The sequence below is a fragment of the Melospiza georgiana genome, chromosome 27 (genome assembly GCF_028018845.1).
Source record: "Melospiza georgiana isolate bMelGeo1 chromosome 27, bMelGeo1.pri, whole genome shotgun sequence".
In the NCBI taxonomy this organism is placed as follows: domain Eukaryota; kingdom Metazoa; phylum Chordata; class Aves; order Passeriformes; family Passerellidae; genus Melospiza; species Melospiza georgiana.
In genome coordinates, this window is record NC_080456.1 from 6,455,306 (window position 1) to 6,477,978 (window position 22,673).

General features: G+C 54.6%; 1 protein-coding gene across 8 annotated transcripts in view; it reads left to right on the forward strand.

Moving 5' to 3' along the window:
• Positions 1-8,254: 8,254 nt before the first annotated feature.
• The window catches only part of CADM1 (cell adhesion molecule 1), a 132,926-nt gene continuing 118,507 nt past the window's right edge, over positions 8,255-22,673 (forward strand). For all 8 annotated transcript variants that reach the window (XM_058041443.1, XM_058041445.1, XM_058041446.1 and 5 more), the window contains exon 1: positions 8,255-8,363. In XM_058041443.1, coding sequence (XP_057897426.1) covers positions 8,255-8,363 — 109 coding nt within the window. The remainder of the gene's footprint in view (positions 8,364-22,673) is intronic.

The window sequence follows — 22,673 nt, forward strand, 5'->3', positions numbered from 1 at the left end:
TCAGCTCTTCCAGGCTTTGGATATAAGCAAGGAAAGCAAGTTTAGGCACAGATTATAAAAGTGATGGATCTACAGAAACAGGAGAGGTTTGAAGGGCTGAAATTTACTGCAGAGCCTGGCCCAGAAATGACCCTCTTCCTCCTCCTCGACATTTTTTGTCTCTTGTGCAGAAAAATGCAGCTGGTCAGTGTGACAAGTGGAAGCTGGAGCTTTGTCATTGCTGTGCGATGCTGAAACAATGATGTATGGCTGGCGATAGATCATGTTGGGTTTCCGGAGAGCAGCGAAGACGAAGGCATGAGACTAATTCATGATGCATGAACACATTGATCTTCCTGGCTCTGGAAATACAATGTAATGAACCCCCGCTAACAGATCATTTTTGTGCCACTGCACTTCACTAATATCTAATGATTTCACCTTGCTCTCAGATAAAATATAATTGTATGGGAGTTCCAGCTTTGTTCTTTAATACTCGCATAGAGTTAACGAATTATGTTTTCCTCTGCAGCTGTCGGCAAGTTGAGACAAGCTTACAAAAGCCCCGCAATTACCAGGCTAAGATGCATGTTTAAAACCCCGTGTGTGTGTGCGTGTGTGTGCGTGTGTGTGCTGTGTTTGTGTATAATGGCTCCATGCTCGGAGCCTGGTGTGCTGCTGGGGGCTGAGCAGGGCAGGGAGGACACGCAGGATGCTGAGCAGGGCAGGGAGAACACGGAGGATGCTGAGCAGGGCAGGGAGGACACGCAGGATGCTGAGCAGGGCACGAAGGACACGCAGGATGCTGAGCAGAGGGTGGCAGTGCTCAGGGACTTCTGGGTCTCATCCATCCAGCTCAGGGAATGGCAGGAGCCTTGCAATGGCAACCTGCAAATGCTGCTGTTTGCAGCATCCTGGCTGGTGGCCGGCAAGCCCAGCAATCCCATTGGAAAGCAAAGCTCTCCTTTTATCTCCCCAAGTCCATTTGGAGATCAGCCTGCCCCTGTCTGCCCCCCAAATCCCCAGTCAGGCAAAGCCTTTTGCTTAAGAAGATAAGTTTGGGGTCCTTTTGTGAGCACCCCAGTGAGATCTTTGCCCTTCACCTCAGGGAAGGTGCACACTGAGGTTTCCCCTGCTTGCTGTGTGTCCGTGGCAGCCTCTGTGTCTCTCCCAGCCTGTGCTGATGCCCACAGCCTGTCTCTGGTGATGAACAAGAAGGATGCTCCCCAGCGAGGAGGAGGGCAGGAGGAAAGGAGAGGACAGGTAAGCACTGAGTGTCAGCAGAGCCTCCTTGTTGTGGTTTGAGGGGTTGGAGACCCTGGTGCGTGTCCTGGAGCAGCACCAAGAACGCTCCTGGGCTCTCAGCTCTGGCCAGCAGCGTGCCAGGGCCGGCCACTTCTCCCTCTGACCCTCTGGCAGTGTTTGCCTTGGCCCTTACTTACAGTGCTTGTCTGTGCCCCCAGCTTTCCTGGGGCAGGGGGTAAACTCCTGTTTGCTGCCCAGCACCTGCTGCAGCTGGGTCCCAGCCCTGGCTGTGCCTTTGGAGCCCACGCCAGGAGCGAGCCGGAGCGCAGATGGGAGCTGAAGGTGAAGATGTTTGCGAATTCTTCAAAGCGAGCCCGGCTGGTACAAAAGGAGTCAGTGAAAACCTAACTGCTCCTGACAGGGAGAGCTGCAGTAATGCTGAACCTCATTTGAAATTCCCTCTAGGCTAAGTAAGGCTCTTCCTTTCATGTGCGGAGTTTGGATCCCTTCTGGGAGACCTTTCCTCTGCACCGCGCTCCGTACGTGCGGTGTTGACAGATGATTAAGATGTGAAATCTCTGAAATCAGAGGAACAGCCCCAGTTTTGCATTGTGTGCTCAGGTGTTTATTCACACTGGTGTAATCACCTCAGTCTCACTCTCTGGCTCAGGACCTGCTGCAGCAGTGAGGTACAGAAGGAAAGCCAGTCCTTTACTGGTAGGGGTGCGTTTATAGTGGATGGTCTTACTGGGTTTGCTGGTGTCCTTAGAGGTCACTTGATGAGGCTCACTTCATGCAGATGAGGAGCAGAATGTTTTAGCAGACTCAAACCCCGCACTGTGATTTGGGGAACCAGCGACTGCTGCTTCTGCACCCCTTGGATGTTTCCAAACCCCAGGGTCAGACAGCACCACTGGGATGGAGCTGGGTTTTTGGGAATTTAGGCGAGGCAGACAACACCCATGAGACATCATGTGGTGGGGAAGATAAGGCCTTTGATGGGATCAAAAGGGGGGATTTTTTTTTCCTCCCGGCAGCTTATATAAAACAAACAAACAAAAAACCCCAAACGATTTGCTGTGGTGCCTGTCTGGAGCGTGGGGCTGGGCTGGCAGTGCCAGCGTGTCCCTGGCTGCTCCCAGCAGATGCTGACACTGAAACCTGAGTGCTGGGATGGTGAGAGGAGCTGGCCCAGCCCTGCTGCAGGACACAGGCTGGGCTCACGCGTGGGCTGTGCTGAACCAGTGTTGATGGTGCTGGAGCCCTCCTCACACAGGGCTGTGGCTTCCCTGGCGCTTGTTTTGATGTCTTCCTTCTTCCCCTCCCTGTGATCTCAGTGTCTTGACTTTTCCAGGCACTTTTCTCCTATAAGAATATTAAACACACTTAAAAAACACTTAAATGCTAATGTGAAACCTGAAAAGAGGATGTCAAATGTGCGAGGCACTCTGAAGACATGATGTCTCTGTAGAAGGGTTTGACCCCAGTAATCTAATTTGCTTTACATTTAAAATGATACTTCATTCTCCTATTATAAGGCTCTGTGTCATTGGCTCATAAAGATTACCATTTCTTGTCTTCCAATTGTAATAAATCCTATTCAAGCACCCTCTTGATTTGAAATTTGTCACGACAACATGCAGAGGGCACAGTTCCTGCAGTTTATGGCGCGGGTGCATTAGATCCTCATCTGCAGGAAGGATGATGCAAGAGCACAAAATGATTTGTCCCTTTCCTTTCTCAATTAGATACGTGTTTAACAAAAAAAAAATTTAAAATCTGAATTATAGCTGACTCCTCATTCTGCAGCAGTAAAAACAGGCTGGCAGGGGAGCCAGGCTGGCTGGATTGGCCCTGCTTTCCCCTTACACTGGGGAGCAATCTGGTTTCTTTAACACCATCTGAAAATATTTCATCCTGTTTCAGCAGACTGGGGAGCTTTAACCTTTCTGGTTGTGCTTGTTGGAGATGAGAGGAAAGTGTTTGGAGCCTACACCTTGTCAGGCACTAAATGCCACAGCAGCAGCTCCTTGTGCCAAAACACAAGGCTGGATCTGGGGCAAAAATGAGACTTTTGGGTAAACTCAGGTGTCCCAGGGGTGGAAACGCCCCTGCCCCATATCAGGGGAGTCAGAGCATCATCTCTCACCCCAGCTTGGTGTGAGCAGAGCTGGAGCCAGCCTCTCCTCTTTAGGGCAGGGACAGCAACACATCAGCCCTCAGTGCCATGGAAATATTCCTTTTTTTGGGAGGTCTTGAATAAATCCATGCAAGACACTTTGCTCAGGGAGAACTTTTATACTTTTAGTATCTGTTGTTCCTTAGGGTTTGGGGTTTTTTTATTTTTTTAACAAAGGTTTTAGTTGAGCAAAGAATCCCATCTGTATGGCTTTTTTATTAAAAGATAAAAAGCTGGAGTTCACAGGAGTTAGCATTAAGTCACAGTCCGCAGCAATCCGAGGTACTCGCTGGCTGGGGACTCTCTCTGTTTATTTCAAATACCCCTTTATCATCCTGTTGAAAGAGCCCTGTGCTCTGTAAAGCTCAGCCAATTGAAAAAAGAATCAGATAATGAAGACTGATGCTGCACTGATGACAGCCCCTCAGATCTTCAATAGGATTGCTCCAAAATCAAAAGACTTTTGCGTTTTATTGTCACACTCGTGGCTCAAAAATAATTAAATGGAATCTTTTGGCTCTAGAAACAAAAATGAAAAATTTAAAACAGCCCCCCACACCTGCAGGAAAGGGGCTAATGGGGATATCCAGCGGGCATTGGGCTGGATTCGGTGTGAATTTGCAGATTGTGCAGATTCTGTGTGAAAATGTGGCGATGGCAGCAGGTGCCCAGCACGTGTGGTGGAACAGAGGTGACACCACCGCTCTGGGTGACAGGAATGGCACCAACCCCAGAGCTCCCAGCCTGATGGAGCTGGAGAACCCCACGTTCCCTTGCCCTTGGCACCGCTCTGAGCTTCAGCTTCCCTTCCACCTCTGGAAACTTTGAACAAATTCGTTGCTCATTGCAGTGGAAGGCAGATAAATAAAATATATTGGGAGCGATTTGTGCTGTAACTAAACCCTGAATTTATAGAGGGAGAGCGTGGCCAACGACAACTTTGTCACAGCACATGAAAGCCTGGAAATCGGGCTTTGCACTTTTACCTGATCTCTAAAGAGGCATCTCCAGACTGCCCAGGCTGGGCACGGGTTTGGGGAGCAGCTCTGTGCTCACATTGGGGGTCCTGCTGGAGGAAGGGACACAGCACACCCAGCCCAGATGGATTTCAGGCAAGGCATTAAACCCGAAATGCTATAACTTGATTATTTCTTCTGCGGGCTCCTTTTGACAAAACTCCTCCATTTTCAAAGAGGTACACAGGATTTAGCCCCGCGTCGCTTTCATGTGAATTGTGTGGCTAAAGTTCCATGCAGCTCTTTGAAAATTTCAGAGCCGGCGCTTTCCCCAAGATCGACAACTGTTTTATTTCTCTTGACAGAAAATGGTGAGAGAACAAACACTGCCAGGGTGGGGGAAGCAGTTTGGTCGTGGGCTCTGCAGCACCTTTAATGTGAGCCTCAAAGAGCCACCGAGGAATGGCAACTCTGCTGTACCTGCACGAGTTCTGGGGGATTGTCATTTCCTGGGAGGGAAAACTTGGGTGGCTTTGGGTTCTTTTTCCCTTCTTACATATAGGGATGTAGAGAACAGCACTTTGGGTCGCTCTGTCTATACATGAAACCAAGGAAAGGGAACTGATTGATCATTGGTTTTGTAGCCCCATCTGAAAACATTTTCTACCATAAATTCTTCTGCAGTGGATGTGATTGGTGCCAGTTATTTGTAATCCTTGGGTGATGCTGTGTCCCCCAAGACCATTCCCAATGGTGGCAGAGGCAGGACTGGCACCAGCTTGCACCAGGATTGCTCCAATCCCTGGCCCAGTGTGTTGGCAGCAGCTGCTGCTCATCCATGGATCTAAGGCTTCATCCTGCTTCCGAATGCCACGCCAAGCATGTCCAAGCCACTGTCCTGTGCTGTGCCACAGGGGGATAGAGCACAAATCGCCTTGATCCTTCTCCTGCCTTTCTCTCTGCGTCTGAAACTGTGGGGCTTGGCTCTGTCTCTGGAAATATACCACAGATTGGAATTCTCATTTTTAAGTTCATTTCTGCTCTGATTTAAAGGCTGAATTAACAAACAATGGCTTATTTGGTTTAAAATGCAAAAACACCATCTGGTCTTTGAGATGTGCTAAGCCGCAGCGGGGGGAGCCAGAATGACACATGGGAAGGGTCTCCAAGTGGCACGGGTGAGGCTCCCAGGAGGAATTCCTGCCGCTCCTGACCCGTGTCAAGGCAAGGAAAGCTGATCTTTGGAGTGGGCATTGCTGCAGCTGCAGCTGGTAGCCTGGGGACAGCTCCATTTCAGGGGATGCTGCGCTTCAGCCTCGCTGCTGGCAGCTCAGAGCAGCGTCCTGGGAGCTCTCCTCTGTCCCTGGCTCCTCTCCTCGCCCCGATGCAAAGTTCTGGAGGGGCTTCCGCGGGCATTGCTGGCCCTTGGGTTTTCCCTGGGCCACAGGCTTAATGAAGCCTTGCTCCAGAGCTGGCACAGGGCTTTCCATCCCTGGCATCCCTGGCACAAGTGATTCTCAGGAGTGAGTGCCCACTCGGCCAGCAGGACTCGGGGATGACCTCATCCCGTAAAACCCTCGATTACACCCCCCGTGCCCGTGGCTCAGGTCAGTCTCTGTGGTCCTTCATGCCCAGCCCTGTGCCCACCCTCCCCGTGCCACTCCCGGCTCCGTGCTGTCCCTGGCTGCTGGTGATTTGATTTAATGCAGCTTTCAATCACTGCCAGCGGGCCCCGCGCTGCAGCGGCATCACTGCTAAACACTCTGTGACAAATAATGTGAGGCTAAGCTTCCAGGACAGAGGAAATCGCTTTCCTCTCGAAATGAGAGCTGATGCATAATGGAAGGCACTAAGACGTCTCCAGCAGGAGCATCGGCAGTTTGAGCCCGTCCCGAGTCCCCGTCCGTCTGCCGACGAGACGCGGGAGGTGAAGGCAGTCATTTCCTGGAGTTCAGCATTTGCAATTTGCATTCTATAATCTCCCGGCCATTTACCAGCGGATAATTTGTCATGGTTTGCTTTAGCTGTTGTGATATTGATATTTATTATGCAAATTGTATTTCCTACTACTTATTGTCCTCACCCTCGGAATCCTTGAATTATTATAAACCTGTTTAGTTAATAGGGGTTGTCTCTGCATTGATGCCTGAGCGCAGCGGGTCGCAGTGTGGGATATCCTGCAGGGGGGCTGCCCTGGGTATTTGGGGACGGGCACACACATTTAGGGATGCCTGGGTATGGGATGGCACAGCGGCCACCGGAGCTGCACTGGGTATTTGGGGACAGACACACACATTTAGGGATGCCTGGATATGGGATGGCACAGCGGCCACTGGAGCTGCTCTGCTGGGTTTGCTGGGGCTGGAGTCCTTCTGGAGAGGAGGGAATTTAGGGTCCCAGTGTAAAACAAATGCTTTCTCTAACTGGGGTGAAGCTGGCTTAGTTATGGGATTGTGATGGTTATGGTGGCCCAAAACTCTGCTTGTTGAGCAGAAAACAGATGTTTGGCATGGCTACGGAGCAGAAAAGCTTGTCATCATGGGAGACAGAGAGTGGCATGGGGAGGTGGTGATGCCTGAAACCAAGTCCCCAGCAGAAGCATTTTGGGTTTTCTTGATTGTGAAACCAGCCTGGTTTCACATTCCAAAGGGTGAAAGCTCTCTCCAGCCCCACAGTGTGACTCAGTGCTTGCCCTGGGCGGTTTTAACCTCAAGCTTGGCAGAATCTGGGATGATGAAGTTGAACTGACAATTCACCTGCCTCAGGTTAACTTGGAATAACCTAATTAATAAGGTTGGGAATATTCGACATCCTCTGCGTTTGCTCCATTAACGCTTGCATGGACCCGTTGTCAGCGATTCCATGGTTCCGTTGCTGGTGCCGTAGGTGGGGGGAAAGCTTGGACCCTTCCCGGGCGGGATGAATCCCCCAGCGACCCCGGCCGCTCCGTTTGCCGTGTGTTACGGTTCAGCTGAGCACTCGGGGGGGCGGCAGGGCGCAGTTCCGGGGCTTTACTCGCCCATTGGCTCCGTTTAAATCCGGTGCGTGGGTGAGAAATCCGCAGAAAAGGTGGCTTGGTTGCCGGGCTGCGGTTACCGAGCCCCGACCGCCGCCGCCGGGGGGCTCGTGGGCTCCGGCCGCTCCGCTCCCCCGCAGCCGCCGAGGCTCAACACCGCCTCCAGCGGCGCGGGGCCCGCTCGGCGGGGAGCGGCACGGGGAGGGGGACACGGTCCCACCGGGAGGGTGCACCGGGGCAGAGAGGGGGCACAGACACTGGGGGACCGCACGCTGCTGAACGCGGGGATGCCGGGGGGGACACTGCGGGACGGAGAGCGCTGGCGGGGGGGCCCGCGGGAGGAAGGATGCTGGGGTGGAAGCAGCTTTGTGGGGTACAACAGGGGTGAAAGCTGCGGGTGGGGCGCGGCGGTGCGGGGCCCAGGGGCGGTGCGGGGTGCGGGGGCACGGCCCCGCCATGGCGCCCCCCGCCCGTGGCCCGTTCGGGGGTCGGGCCGGCCGCGCTCGGTGCCGCCCGTGGCCCGCTCGGCGCTCTCCGTTCGGGGGTCGGGCCGGCCGCGCTCGGTGCCGCCCGTTCCCCGTTCGGCGCTCCCCGCTCGGGGGCCGGGCCGGCCGCGCTCGGTGCCGCCCGTGGCCCGTTCGGGGGTCGGCCCGGCGGCGCTCGGTGCCGCCCGTGCCCCGCTCGGCGCTCCCCGCTCGGGGGCCGGGCCGGCCGCGCTCGGTGCCGCCCGTGCCCCGTTCGGGGGTCGGCCCGGCCGCGCTCGGTGCCGCCCGTGCCCCGCTCGGCGCGGGGCGGAGCGTGCCGCCGTGTCCCCGCCCCGTGACGCGCCATCTCCCGCGGGCGGCGCGCGGCGGCGGCAGAGCGAGGCAGGTGCCGGCGATGGCGGGTCGCGCCCAGCCCAGCGGCCCCGCGGGCAGCGGCGGCGGCGCTCCGGGGCTCCTCCCGCTGCTGCTGCTGCTCCTGTCCGCCGCCGCCATCATCCCCCGAGGTAGGAGGGACGCGGCCCCGCGCACGGGGCTCCGCGCGGACGGGCGGTACCGGGCGGGCGGCGCGCGGAGGGGGGTTCGCGCTCGGGGACCGCGGCGGCGCTCGGGCGGCCCCGGTTGCGGCGGGTGCGGGGCGAGCCCGCCCGCCCTCCTCCGGCCCGGGCCGTGCCCGGAGCGCTCGGTGGTCCCGGGGAAGCGCCCCCGGCGGCGGGAGCGGCGGGCGGGCTCACCCGCGCGTGGCGGCGCGGGCAGCCGCTGCCGGTTTCCATGGAAGCGGCTTCTCCGCTGCCCCGGGGGGTCATCAGCGGCCCCGCAATTAAAAACTAATTGCTTTGCGCGCCCCCTCTATCTCCCCCCTCTCCGCCCCCCCGGTGTTTGCGGCGGCGCGGGGATGCTGCACCCCTGCGGGAGCGGGGAACCTGTTGGAATCTGAGTGGAACTTGCGCGGCGCGTCGCTCTCCCTCTTCCTCTCTCTCTCCGTCTTCCTCGCTTCCCACCCTCTCTCTCCTTGCTCTCCCCTCTCCCCCGGTGCCCCCTGCCGCAGCCGCGCCCCCCGCCCAGCCGGGCGCGCTCGGGGCGATCGCTCGGGGCTCGGGCGCTGCGGCTGGAACGGGCGCTGGTTCAGCGTGGCTAACGAGGCTCCCCGAGCGGGGCCGGTTGGGTTCTTCTCCGCGGCACCCTCGAGGTGCGGTGCCCCCCGGGCGTTGGGCGATCCCCCCACCCCGCCTGGCTTCGCTCCCCGCCGAGCCCGGAGCCGCAGCAGCGACCCGGCTCGTGTCCGGTGGCTTCGGTTCGAGCATCCCCCGTTAACGCCGCTCACGTTTCCAGTACGTCCGTGGGGCGGCACGGTGCACACGGCCGTAGGAGCGGTGCTGTGTCCGGGATGTTTGGGAAGAACAAGAGGCCATTGAACGATCTGTTGAATCCCGCTCGTAGGAAAGGGGGGACGAAGGGGCCGCCAGCCCGGCGAACAAAGAGCTTTATTCACGGCCTGTGTACATGTCCATGCTTCCCCGCTCTTCCCGGGCGCCCTTTTTGGTGGGGTGGTGGTGGGGGGAGAGCGCCGGGGTCGTTTGCAGCTTGTTCTCCCCGCGACCGGGGCCGGGGCCGTGCCCGCCCGCCGGCTCCGACCGGGGCTGCGCCTCCCGGCTGCGCTGGCAGCCCCACGGGCGGCTCTGCCCCGCTCCTTCGGCCCGAGCCCGTGCCGGGGAGCCGGGGCGAAGGAAGGGAGCCAGCGCGGCGGCTCTTAGGAAGCGCTCCGCTCCGGCTCCCCGCGCCCGGGCTTCTGCGGGCGCTGTGCTGTAGATTGATTGCCAGGTGTCTCGTCACAAGGTGCTGTTTGTGTGTTCGGTGCTTCTCGCTGCCTGGTGAGCTTCCCGCCGGTGTGACCTGGGGACCAGGCTGGGAATACGAGCCCGGCTCCTGGCCGGCCGCCTTCATCCTTTGTTTTGCTGTCTTGCTCACCTCAGTTCTCTAAGAGCAGTTTTTAGCTGGAGGCCAGTGATCCCCGGCAGGCTCAGCCTGTTCGCCGCTGCCCAGCCAACGGGTGGAACTGTGATTTGGGGTCGCGGAGCTGCTGAAGGGAAGCAAAAGCAGGGCTGGATGCTGGCTCGCAGTGGCTGTGCCTGACCCGAGCACCGGGGTGAGAAGCACCGCGCGGCATGCGCTGAGGTTGTGGTAAGACGGATATTTTGTGGTTGCGGTGCTGTGTTGTGAATTGCAGGATAAAATCCCAGACTGTCTGCATTTAGGTGAAATTTCCTTACAGTTGAGGACCTTTTTTTCCTTTTTTCCCCCCATTCTCCCCCTTTTCCAAGCTAACAGTGTTAGCTCCAGTGTTCTGCGAAGAGCGAATTAGTGTGAGGCAGCAGCGTCAGCGCAGAGTGCTGTGGCTGTGGCTCCCGCACGGCTGCCACCCGAGGCACAGCGGTGCCGGCGCTGTGTCACCGCCGTGGTGGCACCCCGTGATGCGGAGCGTGGCTCAGGGTTCTGCTGCCTGCTCTCACCGAGGCGGCTGGAACAGCAATAGGCAGCAGTGAGGCTGGGTTTGGGATGAGCCGTGCAGTCGGGTGGATCCGTGTGTGTCCGTGGTTCCTCTCCAGCCACTCCCGATGCTCTGCGGTTCGTGGAGCTCCTGATGCCCCTGTGCAGCAGGGCGAGGGCTGAGGAGCGCTCTCGGCTCACTCTGAGGCGCTTGGGCAGCGCTGGGCTGGAGCTCGGAGTCTGTCTGTGCTGGCACTCGGCACTTCAGGGACAGCAACTTTCCAGCAGGAACCTCAGGAGGTGTTTGGCGACGGTGTTGGCGTGGAGCCGTGACCCGGCCGTGGCACGGAGCTGCCAGGGCTGCTTGTGGCTGCAGCCTCCGTGTCTGCCGACACGAGACCGGCCCGGGAGAAGCCCCGTGAAGGCAGGGAGCGCTCCCAGCGCGGCTGCGCTGAGCCAGGCTCCTTTGTAAACACAGCGTGAGTTTCCAAGGAGCCTTTGTATGCAAGCGAGGCGAGGCTGCTCGTCCCTGGCCTTCAGCAACACGCGCTGCGTTCTGCATGCGACGCAAACACCGGCGGGGAAGGGGCTGGGGAATAAAGCGATCCATCTGGGTTGCAGCTTGGGCTCATTTGTCTTGCGTGTAGGCAGTTGAGCCCAGGTTTATAAGCACGACAATCTGGTTTGAAACCACTGCCAAGGAGGCTCCTGAGGATGGCGAGGCGAGGAGATCGGTCGGCTCCGTGCGTGCTCGGCTCTGAGGAGGGGGCGGCTGTCGGCACCTTCTGCAGGATGGACATCCCCGGGTGGACGCTGTTGGATGGACGCCGCTGGGATGGCGCTGCCGGTGTCCCTTGGCACGGGTGGCCGCTGCTGGGGGCAGAGGTGGCTGCGGTGACAGGAGGCCGGAGAAGAGCCGCGCTCCCCGGGGACCCCCCGGCCGTGCTGCCGATGCTGCGCTGCCGTCGCCTTTGTTTGCCTTGCGCTGTCTTTCCTGGTGTGTAAATAAAGGAGGCTCTGTAATCAAACAGCGCTGGCTCCGTCGGCCGGGCGCTTGGCGAGCCTTCCCCGGCCCTGCCAGCGCCGGTGGGGCCGTGCCTGTGCCATCAGCGGTGAGCTCTGTGCCCTATTGCTGCCTGGAAAATGGGTCAGCTCCTTAACCCTGCGTCTGCCCGGAGTCAAACCTGTGTTCCAGCCTGGATACACCCTCTGCTTGAATGGACCATCCGAGCGCTCCTCAGAAAAAGCAAAGCCACCTTCCTGCGTGTAGGCAGAGTTTTCTGGATGTTTCTCTTGAATGGCTGTTTTTCTAGGGATTATTGTCAGACTTTGTATAGGGGTTTTGACAACCTGTTCCTCTTCTGGGTGTTGGTGGCACTTCTGTCAGGAAAGCAGGGGCTCCCTCCTGTATCCAAACATTTCGGTTCCTGTCTGCGGTTCCAGATGTGAGCAGGCTCCAGGAGAGGAGCGTGAGGCTGCAGCCTTCCCTGGAGCTGAGCCAGGAAGTGAATGCTTAACACAGTGCATTGAGAGCACAAGCAAAGCTGGACACACAGCCAGGGTCTACCGAGAAATTGGATGCTACATGTTAAAAAAAAATGAGTTGTGCTTGTTCCTCCGGGGGACATTGTGAGGTGCAAACCCACCGGCGCTAAATAAAGGGACGCTGTGGAAACCTGCCACGAAGGAGAGACCCTAGGTGGAATGTTGTAATTAGGAGTGGTATGTACTTGTTTAAGTTCCATAAATCAGTCTCTTTCCCGGGCTGTAATTGCCGGCTGCAGGAGCAGCTGCCGCTGCGGTTCCTGGGGAGCTCCGCCACGAAGGCTTTGAAGGTCGCCCAGCGTGGGCTCGGCGTGCTGGGGAGCAGGGCGGGCTGGGCTGCACGCAAGGGAAGCGCCACGAGGCTCCATTCGCTCTCGGCCCTGGTAATTGGGGGCACAGCGAGCCGTGGGCCGGCCCTGCCCCATGAGAGGAGCTGTGGTTCAGCCACGAGCTGCGTTTAGTTATTGCAGTTTTTAATTTGCCATACCGTGGCTGCAGGCGACTCCTCTGCCGGCCCTGCCCATGTGTGACCGCCACCCGCCTGCTGTCAGCCTCTTTTGCTGTGGAAACAGTTTTTCTTCTTCCCGGTGTCCTCGGTACCTGTTGAACCTCTCGGTTTTCCTGCTTGTGTTGCGCATCAGGCTCTCATATCTTTGCAGGGCGTTGGGTTGGGTGTTGGGGAGCCCTGCAAACCACTGTACGCTGCTGGATGAGGCTCTGGAGACCCGAGTTTCGTGTCAGTGTGTTTCACCCATCCCAGATTCCAGCGAGGAATGCAGATCCCCAAGAGATATGCCTCTCGGGGTTTCTCAGAGCCATTGCTGAGCCCACACCACACGCTCACCCGCAGTGTGTGGCTGGTGGCTGCTTGCATTTAAAACGCCTGCCTGGGACGTACCAGGGACATTTGCTGCCCTCCACTCCTGGTTATTTTAGACCAACAATGTCCCTCTCTAGGACTGGGCTGGCTATTTTTACCCTGTGGTGTGGTTTTAATTTACTGTGTTCTTCTGTGGTTTAAAAACTTGAGCGTTACAAAGACTCTGCCCTTACCAAATTCTCAAGGTGAATCAGTAGAATATTTGATACCCCATTAAGTTCCAGACTGAAGGATCAAAGAGATACTTAGGCACATCTTTGCTCAGAGATATAAAACTTTTGTGGGCTGTAGCTTAACTGGAAAATGTCTTTAGTTTTGCTTTTTTAGGTATTTTTTTGTCCCTGGAAGTGCTGGAGCTCCTTGGTGTTGTTTGCTGACAGTCTCATAGACTGGTGCTGCCTGCTGGCAGCTCTGTGCTGGCTTTGCTTTGGTCCTGCCCCAATGACACAGCCCAGGTCCCCCTCCCCTCCTAGGGCAGTTCCAGTCAGATGCCAGCATTGGAAGGGGAATAGTCTCTTTGCAGTGAATGACTGCCAATGGGTTTTAAAGCCCAGGTGTGCATTTGGCAGTGGGAAAAAGTTGTGTTGGAAACTCTACTCCTCTGCCAATCCCAGCTGTGAAGTTTGCCCTGAGCAGTTACACTCCTGGCTGAGCCTTCCCTAGGAAATGTCCCATTTTCTGGAGCCCTTGGCCATGGGGGATGGAGATGTCTGCCTGCAGATCAGGGAGATGCCAGTGAGCCATCAGAGCCAAGGCTGCCCACAGGGTCACGCTGCCTCTTGAAGTTGTGCTCAGCCTGGAGCAGTTGGGTGTATAAACCCCTGGGTTCAGGTTACGTCTGGAATGAACTGCTCTGATCTCGTGGTGTCCTCTTTTAGCAGTTAGCGAGCCTGCACCTGATTTACGATCTCCTCCAAGGTCTGCTTGCAGAATGGAAATGTCACTGCATGCCCCACGCTGCCAGCAGGGCTCTGGCTGGAGCTCTGCAGTGGGGCCTTCCCTTAGCAGGGACGCTCTTGGGTGCTGGTCCTGAATGTGGTGACTCTTGGACTGAGAGCCCTCAACATTTGGTACAGGAACAGGGCAGCAATGCTTTTATGGAGATGAATTTCTCATGGAGAGCAGGGACCACACTGGGTAAGCTCCATCGAGGCTGGTCTGGGAGTGCTGTGCTGGGGTGGGGGCCCGGTGGGGTCCTGTCACCCTGGGCTGTGTGACCCCTCATCTGCGAGGTGGGAGCACCCCAGAGCCCGCTCCCACCCTGCTCCTGCAGTGTAGATCCCCTCTCCAGAGTGTGACAGGGAGAGAGAAATATGAAGCAGCAAAGTGACATTCCCTCCCTCCCCTTCTCCCCCCCGTGCAGCAATAGAAATACGAGCCTGAGTCTGCAGCGTCAAAAGAGAGATCAGAGTAATCGGATCAAGCATGAGGAACTGCTTGTTGCTGCTTCCCTGTTTTTAAATGAGGCTGCCTGGCAGCTTCCCTGGCAGAGCACTTTCAACATGACTCGTGTTCAGCTTTGGAGCTGGGGTTGCAGCAAAGTCGGGCTCCGTGAGGATTGGGCTGGAAAGGGAACTTTGTGCGTAGCCTCTGGGCTATCACACAGAAATAAAGGCTCCCTGTGCCCCCACGGCCCTGGTTCTGTAGCCGAGCAGAGGCACATCTGTCCCCAGTTCTGCAGAGAGAGCGCTCTCACTTTGTGCATTTATCACAGGGATGCTGCTCTGGGGTGTGCTCTGTGATGCCAGTACATCCCTGACCTTGGGGAAGCACAGTGACTGTCTCCAGAGCCATTTCTGCCTCGCTGCCCTGGTGTGGCACGGGATAACTCTGTCTGTGGAGAGGTGTTGCAATGGTGCAGCTGGGTCAAACCAGGGGGGAGAGCTGCTGGCCCAGCTGCAAAGGCTTCTCTTCATGCAGTGTCTGGGTGCAGGTGGACATCCATCCATCCATCCATCCATCCATCCATCCATCCATCCATCCATCCATCCATCCATCCATCCACCCCAGTCTTTGCTGGCACTGCTCCAAGCCCCTGGTGGCTCTCCTGCACTGCTGCAGTGCCTGTGCTCACAGAAACCCTGCATTGCTCCATGGAGTCTGGCTGTGAGGTTGTTCTGCTAATCCTGACTGGTTTCCCAGTAATGACAACCTGAAATATCCACATGTAGAGAGCTGTTGCTGTAGCTGGGTCTGTTTTGCATTCTCATTCTGAGCTATTTGGCTTGGAAACATGGTTTGACCCCTTTGCCTGTGCTCCCATTGCCTGTTTGACGTCTTCATTCCTGTTGGCTGATGCAGACATGGTGTTGGAAGCCTGGTGGAAGCAGGGAAGCTCCCAAGGGTCACTGCTGCTGCTTTTCCCACTCTGTATGGAATTAGGTGCCGTTTTCAGCTGTTTGAGGACAGGCCTTGCCATGCACTCACGGGCTCTTTGAGCAGAAAGCACGCTGTGCTGGTTTGGGTGTCAGAGCTCTTACAAAGCCCTTGTGCCAGATCTCTGCCTTGCTGGGGAGGGCTGTGGCTGACGGGGCACTGTGAGATCCCAGGGCTGCTGTCCCTGCTGCGGTTCCCTGTGACAGCCTGGCTGGGCTCCTGCACTGGGGAAGCTGCTGACAACCATCAAAGCCCCGAATGCCTGTCATCATCAGCCCTCAGCTTTGTCAGGCGGAGCTGCTGGGGACGCTTGGTTTGTCAGGACTCCTCGGAGCCAGCCAGGCTTCCCAGGGTGGGCTCAGCAGGAGCAAACACAGCCAAACCCCTGCTTGCCTTGGGAAGAGTTGTCGTGGCGTTGGCGTGACAGCAGCTCTGGTTCTGCAGGCGCATCCGTTCCTTTGCCACCCTCATTTGTGCAGTCGGGAGGAGCAGCGTGTGGCTCCCCAGTTTGCAGGAGGATTCCTGTCGTGGAGGGTGAGAGGCAGAACAGATCTCTGTCTGGATCAGGGCTCTGTGACAGCCCTGTGCTTGTGGGGACTCGTGCTGGGATATGGAGCAGGAGCTGTGGAACCCGCTGCTGCTCCTTGTCCACAGTCACTGTCCAGGTGGATGCAGGGGGGCTCTCTTGGTGCCCAGAATGTGAGCGTGATTTCTCCTTTGGCTCTGTGGCACCCCTGTGCCATGCAGCTGCTTGTGGGGACTCACTGGGATGGAGCAGGAGCTGTGGAACCCACTGCTGCTCCTTGTCCACGGTCACTGTCCAGGTGGATGCAGGGGGGTTCTCTTGGTGCACAGAATGTGAGCGTGATTTCTCCTTTGGCACTTTGCCGCCCTTCATTTGCTGTGATTTTACAGGCTGCTCGGGATGAGGACGTGCATCGTTCAGAGTCTGTCTGCAGGGTCAGGGCACACCGTGGCTTTTCCTGCCCTGCCGCAGTCACAGCCTGGTTTTCCTCAGCTCCCGGTCTGTGGGTGGCTCCAGAGGAGACGTTACTCATCCCTGAGTAGGCAGAAGCACCGAGAGCGAGTCCCACGCTGAGGTTGCTGAGCTCTGGCCACACAAACAGCTTTTCCTTCGATTTAAAGGTCTCACAGCCCTAATCGTTCCCTGGAATCTTTACCAGAAGGCACGGGTTTAATCAACTCCCCGAATCCATAACTGCCAGGTATTGCTTCCTCAGCACGAGGAGCAGAGCCGTGCCTCTCCCTGGGAAGGGTGAAGATTAAAGTGGGATAGACGGGAGATTAACAGTGTTCCCCTCAGACACCGCCAGGGAACGGGGAGACGCTCCGAGAGGAGGAATAAAGGAAATTCTTGGAGGCAAATCACTTACTGCTCTGTAGGGATCCGTGGAGCCTTGTAAACAGAGCCTTTACAGCAAACCCAGTGCTCTGGCTCTTAAATCACTCTGGGAGAATTTTGGATGCACAGTTAAAGGATGCTCCTCCAGGCTCTCATTAGCAAATTGGATCCAAAATTTTCGTGTTAACACAACATGATGTGTGTGGAATGCAGCTCAGGAAGGTCGGTCCGGCTGTTGGGTCTGGGATGCTCTGTTTTCTGTTGAGGTTGGGTGGGTCTATTGATCTCATTGCTGTTTTGGAAGGGGGAGGTTTAGCAGAGTCCCATTAAATGGGATTTCAGTGTTTCCTTCAGAATAACTCGTTCTAAGTTCCTACAAGAGTAAATGTCTTGTGGACAATGTGTTGTAGTCACAAGCCACTGCTTCTTCCTCTCCTTCCCCTCGTGCACTGCATCCCTCTGAATCTGACTTCTTTGGACAAGGCAGGAGAAGGAAATGAAAATAGCTCTCCATGGCTGATGGGGCCTGTGGGGTGTGAAAATCCTGTCTGAAGGTAGGGAAATGATCCTGTAGGAAACAAATGAGGATTAACAAGCTATTTTCAGCCTGGCCATTTGCTTCCTCCCAGGGAGAGCCCGGTGGAGTGACCAGTCCAGTGGGTGTCCTGAGGGAGAGGGGATTTTGTGCTGCAATAATTAATGTGGATGTTGGTGGGTGTGCATGCACAAGGAGGATATTGGAGGGAAGTGGTTTTGGGATTCTCCTCCTCCTGGATTTCACTGCCCAAGGAGCAAATCTTGCTGAAAGCTGTCCCTGAATCCTCTGGGGAACCTTTGGAAATGCAGTTCCTCGTTGCTTCATGTAAAATGTCTTTGTAGCAGTTGAGGATGCTGGCGTCCATTAAAGACACAATCCAAAGCCATGTGAGAGCTTTAATAACTTGGTATTTTTGTTGTGCCAAAAAATCCAATTACATACGGAATCACTTTTCCTTTGTAAAGGTCTGGGAAAGTGTTTGCCTGAACTGCTGTGGAAGCGGCATTTCAGTGAACCAGCTGAAAAGTCACTTTTGTCACTTTAATGGGTGTAATAAAACGGTCCATCCTGGGGGAGTGAGGGAGGGCGACAGAAAAGCCTCTCTGAAATTGGGATCTTTTAATTTTAAATTGGTTCCTCGGATTTACAAGGATTTCAAAGGCAGATGGAGAGGGAAGAGCTCTGGGTAGCTGTGGAAGCAGCTCGTCCCTGTTTTTCTGAGAAATGTACAGATCCCACGGATGGAGTGTTTAGGAAATGGACATGAAATACACACGTATATACAGGAAATGCACAAAGCCAAGCATGGGAGGGTGTGGATGGCTGGGGGCTTGTGGCTGTGGCAGGCAGGGTGGCCCTGGGGGCTCAGCTTGTGCCATCAGTGATCCTGGAGTGCCATCACTGCTTGTTTCCCACCCAATGAGGTTCTGTTTGTCTGGTCTCCTCCTGGAGTGACTTTTTTCAGCCTTCATTTGTCCAGATTATCAGCATGCAGAGGAGAGCTGCCTGGTATTTACATGATTTAGTTGTAAATATGGTTAAGTGTTGATAGATATTGTTGTCATAAGTGCTTACAGCTCCTGGACTGATTACTGAATTTCTTATGTGGAAATGTGTACAAGCTCGGCGTGCGAGCAGCTTCCCAGGGGAAGTGTGAGGAAGGAGCCTGTGGTTTCCGTGTGGAAATCAAAGCCCAGATGTGGCTGCAGTGGGTGAATTTATGGGGGAAGTGCTGTCGGGTTTGGCTGGCAGCAACTGGGGCTCCGGGGCTGTGATGGAGGGAGAATAAAAGGCTCTTGTTGCCTGTTTTTGGGAACAGATGCTGCTCTGTGGAACAACTATTCGGGGCTGATATGCATAGGGAACATCTGTAGGGTTATACACCAGGGCTCCAGCTGAGGGATGTTCATCCCCGCCACTGGGCTGATGGAACAAATGTGTTATTTGCTGGTAGTTTTATTTTTAATTGACCGATAGGCTGTGCTTGAGCTGCCCTTGTTTAACAGTCTTATTTCCAGAATGCTTTACATCCCTGCTCAGAGCCCTGAATTAGCAGACGAGTGTTTCTGGAAGCGTCTCTCTGAACGCAGAAAGCCTGGATTTGGCAGAATCCTCTCCAGGGGGGTGAGGATTGCGGAGGGCTCTGTGATCCCGATCACGGTCCTGAGAACGTGTGCATCCTTTGTGTTTGCCTGCAGAAAGGCAGATTTGCGGGGTGGTTTGGAGTTGCGAGGTCGGAGCAGTTACTGGGATAAAGCACGGGAGGAGAGGCCAGCTGTGCTGTGCTGTGCGTGGAGGGGATTTGTGGATGCGATGTTCAGCTCAGCGCTGAATTTAGGGCAGAGATAAAAGCCTCTCCCCACCCCGGAGTGCTTCTGTGCGTAATGCCAGCACTCAAATCCTCGCTGTGCTTGGGCTGCGGGAGAGAGCCCGGGAGCTGCATCCTGAATGCTGCATGCAGAGTGTGAGAGGCAGCACGTCCTGCCCGCCCTCCCCGGTGTGCTCCTCGCTTCAGAGCTGCTTTTGGGCAAGCTGCAAGGACCCGTGTGTGTTCCCTGCCAGGCAAGAGCTGTCCCTTTGGAGGGAGCTGGGACAGCGTGCCCGGATCCGCTCTGGCACCCGGTCTGCCTGCCATCCCCTCCATCCAGAACTGTTCTGCCTTAAAGGGGGAAAATCCCCCAAAAACCCTTGTGGGATCAGGAGGGAAGGGAGAAGAGGAGCCCCAAGTACTTAGTATGGGCAGTGCGAGCTTTGCGGAGTCACACATCCAGATGGATTACATGAGGAACTTGACATCTTGTTTAAAAACAAATCATTCATTATGTAGCAGTGAATAATCAAGCATTACAGTTTCATCTCTGGAGGTTCCTTTTTTGGTTGGAATTTTGATAGTTCAGTAATTAAAAGCTGTAAGCTATTACACTGTCTACATGTTGATCAATTGGTAATTAAAAAGTTGATGATAGATATGGTATTTCATGGGACTGCTTGGTTACGGTCAGATTTCCTTCGTGTGTTTTGAAAATTGTCGTTTAACTTAACACTTAAACGTTTTTCAATATTCATGGGCTGTTTTACTTGATTTTTATAAATGCCTTTTAATGATCACAATTTGCATATGGTAATTTAGAATCAGGGAATCGTTTAGGTTAGAAAAGCCCTGTAAGATCATCGAGTCCAGCCATTAACCCTGCACTGCCGAGGCCACCGATAAATCCTGTCCCCAAGTGCCACATCCACGCGGCTTTTAAATCCCTCCAGGGGTGCTGACCCCCTCTAGGCAGGGCTTTAAGGGGAGGAATTTTACCACTATCCAACCTGAACCTCCCCTGGTGCAGGATCTGCTGAGCCCCCACGGCTGAGGCGCTTTGGGGTGAGCTGGATAACACAATCAGGGATAAAGCAGTCCAAAATGAAGGAAAACTGGGCTGGTAATGGCCTCTGTGATGGAAGATTCATTGCTTCAGGAGTCTAATCTGAGACCAAAATGAAGCCCAAACCTGACAGTCTTCAGAGCATAATGCAAGATTTACTGCTCTGCCACGCTCAAGAGATTAAAAATAAAAACAGCCATCCTCCAAACCACCCTTCCCGTGCCTGCAAAACTTAGGGAAAACCAGGGGGTTTTGCTTCTTTTGAGTGAAAAACCCCAAAATCACCCCAAACAGAATGGGCTCATCCCTACTGCACGCCTGAGGAGGTGCTTGGTTTGGGTTGTGGCTCCTTCGTGGTGATGCATCCCTGGCACTGGACTGGTCCAAGGAGCCAGAAAGCCAAACCCCCAAACAGCAGATCCTTCCAAAGGGTGAACTCCATCCCAGTCCTCACCCCTGGCCCCTGGGATGTCCTTCTGAATCCAGGACAGAGTGATCTGCATCCTCCTGCTGGTTCAGTGCCTCTAGTGGCTTCACCTGCTCGCTGGGCACAGGGACAGTGTTGGGGTGACCAGTTCTGCTGGAGATGCTTCACATCTGTCCTGGAAAGCCCTTGGTTTAAAAACCACTTTGTCCTGAGACACTTGTTGCTTTGTGACAGCTGGTTCCAGTAATTTGTTTTTATAGGGCAGTTTGTAGTAAATGAATGACACGTTGAATATTTTAGCGAGATTTTAGATTATCTAAAGAATGTTTTCCGGTTTACTAATTGGTAGATAATGCTGAATACATTGATGCTGACATGAGCAAATGGATGTAAAATGATTTTGAGGCGAGGCTCATTAGAAGATGCTCTGATTCAGTCACCAGGAGATGTCAGCTCGTGGCCGCGTGCTCGGACCCCGCCGTTCAGGGCTGCTCTAATTGCAGGGACGTGGGGCTCTGCTCACAGCCCGGTGACAGGTGCTGCAGCTGCCCTGGGAGCAGGCAGCAAGGCAGTGATTAGTGATCCTGAGGGGCTCCTTTTGGCCTCCGCGCCGTCCTCAGCCGGCCAGGGCTGGGTTTGGAATCAGATTTCTCTGGAAAGCACCAAAGGGAAGCAAACCAAGGGTGGCTGGGCATGACTGAGGGTGTGTCCAGGTGGGCAGCGTGCCCAGGTGAGTTTCTGGGGCAGGCACTGTGTTCAGAGGGATTCCCAAAGGCCTCATTCTCATGGCGATACTCACAGAATACACTGCAATGTGCAGGGAATTCCTTGGTGATCAGATCCTCAGAGTGCTCCTGGCAAGCAGTGACAGTCCAAAAGCACCTTGCTTTAACCCCAGAGAGAAGGTGGGTGTTGTTGTCTCCTCAGGTAATAAATCCCTGCAGTGTCTGGTGCTCCACATCCCATTTATTGTACAGAGCAGGAGATTTTTCACTCCCACAGATTAGGATCTGCCTTTTTTTGGGTCTTCCATCAACAAAATTAACTTTTCCCTTTCTCTGTGCATCTATGAAGGATGTTGCTTTGCTCCCTTGCAGGCAGTGTCTGAAGTTCTGAATTCACCAAGCTGGATTTGCTCAAATCTCTTGTTTTCATTCCCTGCAAACAAAGGAGGGGCAGTTGGTGCCTGTGCAGCTGCAGCCCAGTGTTAACCCTTTGTCCTTCAGGCTTTGTTTCGTGTGAGAAATCATGGGAAGGTTTTACCAAATGTGGTAATTCTATGGGAAAAGCCCCTTATTTCATGTGTTTGGGAATGCTCAGAAGTTAAGGGATTTCTGTAAGGTGATTGAGTCTCAAAATGCAGCCAAGTACAGTGGGCAGCAAGACTGGGAGAATCCTAAGAATATTTGGGCAAAATACCCAAACAATCCAACCCAACCAACCAAAACACATTTCTTACTAGTCTGAGGAGAAATGGAGCATTTGGGGTTAACTTTTCTGGGAGTGAGTCCTCAATTTCCCCAGGCTGATCTCTGCAGACACATGGAGGATGAAAGCTGCTGTGGGAGGAAAATGAGGGAGCAAAGTCCTTTACCAAAGCCGCTTTCCAGGCAGAGGATGATCAGGAAAAGCTCTTCCAAAGGGGGGGAAAACCTCAAAAAACCCCAGGCAATGAAGTTTCAGCTCTCCCCTGTCACCACAGGCTTGCCAGGGGCATTCAGATGGTGGCTGGTGCCTTGCTGAATTTTCACTAATGTCTAAAATTAATCAAAATGAGCATTATCCATTTAGTGCATAATCCCTTCTGTAGGCTGTGTGTAGGCATAATCAAGGGATGCCAAATGTATTCCATTACCTGGGATATTTGGGGATATTTTTATTCTACTCAAAGTAATCTGCAAGATCTGATACGAAGAGACACAAAAGGTTAGTTGAAAGCAGACAAGAACCGAATCATTGACTTGAGGAGGAACTGCATTGTGCAAGCTGTAATGCTCCTTCTTATTCATTACTGCAATTATAATTATGGAACCCAAAGTATTTAATTGGCCTCCCAGACTCTTCACACTGAATAGATTGCATTGTTACCATTTAAAAAAAATATCCTCTTATGCATTGCAAATACATGTGCGTGTTGCTCTCTGGCTCTCAAGAGGTTTCTTTGTTTATGTGATGAGCGATTAACTGAATTAGGGATCTCTGCTGTGCTGTGTCAAACCAGAATCCAGCGGAAGGAGAATGCTTGCCGGATGTCAGGTGGTGGTGGAAGCTCTGGAAACAGAACTTGGTGCGTTGAGAGCACCAAGCCCCAGTGGAGCGAGGGCTGT